The sequence below is a fragment of the Diospyros lotus genome, chromosome 13, assembly GCF_014633365.1.
Source record: "Diospyros lotus cultivar Yz01 chromosome 13, ASM1463336v1, whole genome shotgun sequence".
NCBI lineage: Eukaryota > Viridiplantae > Streptophyta > Magnoliopsida > Ericales > Ebenaceae > Diospyros > Diospyros lotus.
Genome location: NC_068350.1, coordinates 26613024 through 26619549, shown reverse-complemented (window position 1 = coordinate 26619549; position 6526 = coordinate 26613024). Strand labels below are relative to the sequence as shown.

Genomic DNA, 6526 nt, shown 5'->3' with positions numbered 1-6526 from the left:
GCGGGTGAGAAATCCCCGCGTGCCTTCTAACTTGTTTTTGTGAGCGCAAATACTCCCTGTGCACGGGAGGTCACTCCAAGCGATACCGAAGATGCCTTCAAAGGTCCACCTACGACCTTGGTCAACACCTCGAGGACCGAAGCTACCCAACACCTATCTACACCAGCAAGCTCCTTCCAGCTGTCTACCTCGCTCTGCCTCGGCTCTAGCTTTCTCTCTCTACAAATTCTATTGTCGTAGTTTTCTGGTTACAATAGAATCCAAATGTATATATATAAGAACTTGGGCTTCATACACCAATGGCTGGCCCAACCCAATTTATTTATTTATTTGACATATATATTTGACCCAATTTTGAGTCACAAATATAACAAATCCAAATCATCCGAGAATGGTTAAGGGCTAATCATAAATGGCGTCAATTAAGTTGAATTATGAAGAGAGTTTAGTAAATCGAACTGCGTTAGAATGTTAAATAAGTAAAATAGTACACATTCATGAACCCACAACTTTAAAAAGGATAAAAATGAATTGTGTTAAACTAAATTTACTTATTTAGAAAGAATTATAAAACAATAATACATTATAACAAAATCATCTAATTAATTACATTATCATGGCATAATTAATTAATCAATTTTATTAATATTATTTTTTTTAGTGAAGAACATCAGAAAAAAAAAAAAAAGAAAAAAAAACTTTGGAACCATCCAGGTGAAAGAGGCAATACGTGGACACCAGAACTAGTGAAACGGATAGAACGTGTCCTCCATGCAAGGTGTCTTTGCATTGTATTATATATCGTATATAAAAGCAAAGAGTTTTCTGGATTGATCTCTCTATCTGTGTATATATACATATACCGTTCTATCCGTGGAAAGATGCGCACTTAATTGAAGTGAATTAAGAAGAGAGATCGATCGATCCCAATAGAGATAGATGGCACAGGCGACGTTTAGCCGAGAAGGCGAAGTGGTGAAGAGTTTCAAGCTGTTGAGTGGACACACCATCCCAGCCATTGGATTAGGGACCTGGAGGTCTGGTTCCCAGGCTAACACCGCCGTTTTCACTGCTATTGTCGATGTACATTTCTTTATCTCTTCTTTACGAATCTATCTACCTCGCCTCGGCGATTCGATATCTATCTATATTTATATCATATATATATTAGGTTCTTCACATAACTATGGAGTTATTCTTAGTCATTCTGGACCTCTAAGTCATCATTAATGTTTTGGGTTCCGTTTATTAATTTAATCTGTTTATTTATATTAATCCGTTTACTTTTTATCATGAATTCAATTGGCTTCCACAACTACGTACCAGTATATATATGGTGATAACTACCCACTAATTAATACTGATGCCAATAAGATTTAAGCATAAATATCTCATTCCAATGCATTTATACCATATGTACAAATATGAAAGTACTTAAACTACGTACTGCTGAAGATTACCGGCATATTAATATATAGATTGATTTATAATGGTGGTTATGTATACGTATGGCTGTATATTTGTGCAGGCCGGGTACAGGCACGTGGATACAGCTTGGGAGTATGGAGTCCAAGAAGAGGTCCTTGAATACATACGCTCTCTAATTAATTATTAAACTTCCTAATAATTAGTTTGTGGCTATCTTTAACATTATTTCTGCAAATTCGGTAACTCTTGAAAGATTAATTGCATGCATGATAAGATGAATTGTGTCAAAAGGTTTACTGATCTCTCTTCAGGTGGGGAATGGGATCGAACGGGCCATCCATGCAGGAGTCGATAGGAAGCATCTTTTTATCACATCCAAACTATGGTTAGAATTAATTAATACTACTTCTAATTAAAACCGCTGTAAGAAACCTGATATATACAAATATAATTAATATATGTTTTAAAAGATTGGTGATGGTGAATGACTAAACGCATGTAGGTGCACTGATTTGTCGCCGGAGCGAGTTCGGCCGGCATTGATCAAAACCCTTAAAGAGCTGCAGCTTGATTACCTCGATCTCTATCTGGTTTAATTTGAAACTTTTACCACTTTTGATTTCTTCTTTTTGGGTATTTAATTAATTATTAGTATATAGAGATGGATCTGAGATGAAATTAACGTCTTTGAGTGATATGGATGGTTTTGGAATGCGTACAGATTCATTGGCCGTTCCGCTTGAAGGATGGGGCCAGCAGGCCGCCAAATGCTGGGGAAGTTTTGGAGATGGACATGGAGGGGGTTTGGAGAGAACTGGAGAAGCTTGTCAAGGATAAGCTCGTCAGAGACATTGGGGTCAGCAATTATACCATAAAGAAGCTCAATAAGCTTCTGAGCTTCGCTCATACAAGGCCTTCTGTGTGTCAAGTACTGAGCTTCACAGAAATATTGAAATGCTCCTTTCATCTAGCTAATTAATTTTGTCACGTGAACTCTTCAATTCAATTAATTAACACTTGCCTTCTACATGTATATGGTCCCAGATGGAGATGCATCCAGGATGGAGAAATGACAAAATGATCGAGTTCTGCAAAAAGAATGGCATCCATGTTACTGTACGTAAGATCATACAAACAGAATCCCTTTTCTCTTTCTTGATGATGGTATTGGTGTCGGTATGGTTTTGGATTGTTAGAACGAATACGGGATCTAAAACCAGTGACATACAAGGGTACTTAATACGATCTTAACATGCATGGATGATGAGTTTTCAGGCGTACTCGCCGTTGGGATCCGGGGATCTGATCCATCATCCAACGGTGGAGAGGATAGCAAAGAATCTGAACAAGAGCCCAGGGCAGGTTCTCATCAGATGGGCTATTCAGAGAGAAACCAGTGTGATTCCGAAATCAACCAACCCCGATAGGATCAAAGAGAATGCAAGTGTCTTCAGCTGGGAAATCCCTGCCGAAGACTTTAGGATCCTTTCCAGCCTGCCAGACCAGGTACTTACCTACCTACCTACGTTTCTTATTCATCTTCCTAATATTTTTATTATTTGTCAATTAATGTTGATCAATGAATGATTTGATTTGCAGAAACGAGTGCTGGATTGTCAAGATCTGTTTGTGAACCCGAGTGCCGGCCCGTTTAGGAGCGTGGCGGAGATGTGGGACAATGAAGATTAATACAGAGAATATATATATATATATATGAGTGTGTGTGTGTGTATGTACGTACGTAGTCGCTTAATTACTTGTCAATTAATTTCAGTCTTTTCGTAATTACTCCCGTGACTTTGTTGTGAGACCAAAGTCACGAATTAGTTTGCTATGGCTATATATTGACCATCCGGAGCGTGTTATTACACTTGTTTAATAGATCATAGATGTAGCCCACTAGCCAAAATTTACACTTTTTATATAAGACTCTACCTTGGGTTTTCTTGTTATAATACTTTCTAGGTTTTTGTTTGATAAATTAAAAATGTTATATGGAGCAAATTTGATTTCCTATCATAGCTGACACGACTTACATATTTGATGAAATTAATTACGTCTGATACAAAATAATTACCTCAACTTTTGAGTGTATGAGTCAATTTATACACTCACTCAATCTCTTACCTAAGTATATTTTCTTAAAATAATTTATTAAATCAGTCAAGATGTTGAGGGCAATTTCTATCATTTTTATACTATAAAAGCCGGAATAAATTTATAATTTCAAAATGAAGAGCATTCAGCAAGTCACATGCGTATATATATAAACACAAATAGTATACATACGTAGAACCTGCGGAATCAAATAGCAGGACATACATAAGAACCCAAATAAACATGATATTTCTGGTTTCAGATATTCCTGTTTTCTATACGAAATTTTTTCCTTTTCAATCTCACTTTGTTTACAAGCTGAGATTCACACAAAGCTTTTAACACAAATGCCAATTTGTCCTACGGATACAATCATATTAGCAGGAAAACCCCTCCTTTCTCTTTTAAGTAATTTTACATGACAGTTTCAGCCAATCATAGTAACCATCCTTCGACTCAGCATTAATTAATATTAACTTCAAAAGAAAGATCGAAATTTGAATCATTGCGGACGTGCCGACACTTCGCAGTTTATGACGGTGTCAAGGCCATCGTGATCTGGCTTGGCGCCCTTGGGGCTGGGACGAGGTGGACGCCCTGAGTACTTCTTCAAGGGGCTGGGCTCTGAGGTTGGTTTGGTCACTACTGTGGGTTTGCTTTTGAAGAACAAGCATATCACTGCACAATCATCAATCTTCAGATTTGGGTACTTGTGTCTCCACGCTAGTATGGCGTACTCCACCAGTAGTCTCGCCACCGTCGATCTCTTCCTCGCCGATGCAACGATTTCTATCACCTCCTTGTTTGATAGCACGTCCCACACCTGAACACAACCAAACCGCACGGGTTAGCTGATTTAGGTTGGTCTACCCAATCAGTTGATTGGGTCGGCATCAAAATCATTTTCCCTTATGTGTGGTGGGTTCGCGCTCGGGGAGATTCCAACTCTGATATAACATAAAAGGTGACAATAGCCTCTTACCACGAGGTGGGATCTTCAGGTCAAGTATCCCATTTGGATGTTTACATGCATGGCAATGTATAGATTAGGCTGTGATTTGAGTCTTACCCCATCGGTTGCGATGACCAAAAATTCATCTCTTTCGGTGAGCTTCCTGTAGGAAACTTCAGGGGTAGAGATGAGGCCAAAATCTTTGAGGCAAAAATCGCCGAAAGCCCTTGTCATGGCGAGGCCAGGGCAGTCTTCCTCAGGCATCCATATCCGGTACACCTCTGGCTCTTGCTCCATCGCAAACACCCTCCCTCTCTTACTCTTTATTCTGTCAGCTTCCTCTGAGTGCGTAATCAGTCACAGACACACACACACACACACACACACACACACACACACACACATTAAAAAAATGTAACAAAGTACACAATTACTAAATGGGCAAACCCAGTTAATTGCACGACATTAATTCAAGATCAAGACGCCTACTAATTAATTACCTTTGAGACTTGGTTTCATGTCGACTGTGAGTTGGATGGGAACAAGTTCGTCGCTATCATCTCTAGTGCAAAGAACTGCCCGTGAATCGCCCAAATTGGCAATGACCAAATGATCTCCCTGTTCCATACGTACACACACACCAAATTAATTAATAAGTTGTTAATTAAAAACCTCGAACAAAATCCTTAATATTGCAAACATATATACATACATTCACAGAGAGAGAGAGAGAGAAAGAGAGAGAGACCTGTTTGAGTACAGATACTGAAGTTGTGCCGCTGCAGTAGGTATCAAAGCTGGTATCAGCACGAAGTTCTTGGTCGGTGTCATGGAAGGACCTGAGCAAATTAGCCTTCCAGGAAGAAAAGATGGCATTATTGTCGTTGTTGCCTGCTTTATTATTAACTTGTGGCTGCTGGTTGAAGGAAGAACTCAACGTTGACGGCAACAAGTCTCGTATTTTTCTTGCCACTTTGTGACCCAATGGGCCGTGCCCATCAAACACCGCACAGAAGAACGTATCCTTGTCCCCGTTGAAGTTCTGGCCAAATTAGTTAAACAATATTTATGTGACAAATTGATGAAATGCTTAATTAAATCGGAATTATATGGAGATCAAAGGGATCTAACATTGAAAATGGTTAAAAACAATAACAAGTATCCTGCAATAAAATTCTGCATGCAACCATATATAAGTCAAATCCTGCAAATGTGAATAATTGGGTTACCTATCCATGCAACCCTATTTCTTTTTCTTTTTTGGCTACATCTGAAATTGCTTTGCATGGCAAGTAAAACAAATATTTAGGTCTATGGATTAATTAATTTTCATCGATCAATGATAAGTATCCATAGGCGTAGGTACCTCCCAAACGGTCATGGCGTCTTGATTAACCCCTTTCCTTCCTTGTTGGGAGAACATCGAAATATAGCGAGAAGATCCCTTCAAGCGGACATATGCCCCAGAAGAATGAACACTTGGGATGGCGTTATCATCCTCCCTTTTAACCTCGATCATGGCCTTGTCATGGTGCTGCCCCTCCACCATGAGCCCTCGATCATACCTCTCATTCACGCTGCAGCATGCCCCCATTTCCACGGAAACCAAAGCCGATCACCAAAAAACAATAGATTTTCCAGGAAAATGGAGCAGGAGGAAAAGGAGAGGGGAGTTTCTTGGGAATGGGGATCCCGCGGGAGGAATAGATGGCATGCAGGGGCAGGCAAAAGAAGCCAGTTCAAGGCTGTGCTTCCGATTTATGGCAACAAGACGCACGCCCACGCGCACAAAAATTGGGAATCGTTGGACTTTATGCATATTGGCAAATTAAGGACAGCCTTGGTTTACATGGTCCCAGCTGGATAACCAACAGCTGGCTTTATCTCTCTCTCTCCATCGTATCATCTCTCCTCTCACCACCTCAGCCCCATGTTAGCTCAACAACCATTATCTTCCTTAAAAAGGTCTTTTGCAAAGGTTTACATTAAATTAATCTTTCTTTGCAGATTAAAAAAAAAATACAATAGACACATGTACTAGTAACGCTA

The 6526-nt window shown here is 39.5% G+C and overlaps 2 protein-coding genes across 2 annotated transcripts; one reads left to right on the top strand and one right to left on the bottom strand.

Moving 5' to 3' along the window:
- Positions 1-939: 939 nt before the first annotated feature.
- LOC127789239 (aldose reductase) lies at positions 940-3117 on the top strand. Its single transcript, XM_052318074.1, has 8 exons — positions 940-1083; positions 1529-1579; positions 1740-1813; positions 1931-2018; positions 2150-2356; positions 2473-2544; positions 2704-2934; positions 3028-3117. Exons 1-8 carry the CDS (start codon positions 940-942, stop codon positions 3115-3117), a joined length of 957 nt encoding a protein of 318 aa, XP_052174034.1.
- A 666-nt stretch (positions 3118-3783) lies between these two features.
- Positions 3784-6185, bottom strand: LOC127789083 (probable protein phosphatase 2C 65). Its single transcript, XM_052317857.1, has 5 exons — positions 5844-6185; positions 5226-5519; positions 4978-5095; positions 4595-4818; positions 3784-4348 (listed from the first exon to the last, which is right to left on the bottom strand). Exons 1-5 carry the CDS (start codon positions 6069-6071, stop codon positions 4028-4030), a joined length of 1185 nt encoding a protein of 394 aa, XP_052173817.1. The 5' UTR covers positions 6072-6185; the 3' UTR covers positions 3784-4027.
- Positions 6186-6526: the final 341 nt, after the last annotated feature.

Excerpts from the sequence above, each read along its gene's own strand:
- LOC127789239 (XM_052318074.1), top strand. The coding sequence starts at position 940 with ATGGCACAGGCGACGTTTAGCCGAGAAGGCGAAGTGGTGAAGAGTTTC. Across the intron at positions 2,019-2,149 it reads ATTACCTCGATCTCTATCTG|ATTCATTGGCCGTTCCGCTT; the intron begins GTTTAATTTGAA and ends GAATGCGTACAG. Across the intron at positions 2,935-3,027 it reads TTTCCAGCCTGCCAGACCAG|AAACGAGTGCTGGATTGTCA; the intron begins GTACTTACCTAC and ends TTTGATTTGCAG.
- LOC127789083 (XM_052317857.1), bottom strand. The coding sequence starts at position 6,071 with ATGGGGGCATGCTGCAGCGTGAATGAGAGGTATGATCGAGGGCTCATG. Across the intron at positions 5,096-5,225 it reads CAGTATCTGTACTCAAACAG|GGAGATCATTTGGTCATTGC; the intron begins GTCTCTCTCTCT and ends CGTATGGAACAG. Across the intron at positions 4,819-4,977 it reads CATGAAACCAAGTCTCAAAG|AGGAAGCTGACAGAATAAAG; the intron begins GTAATTAATTAG and ends TTACGCACTCAG.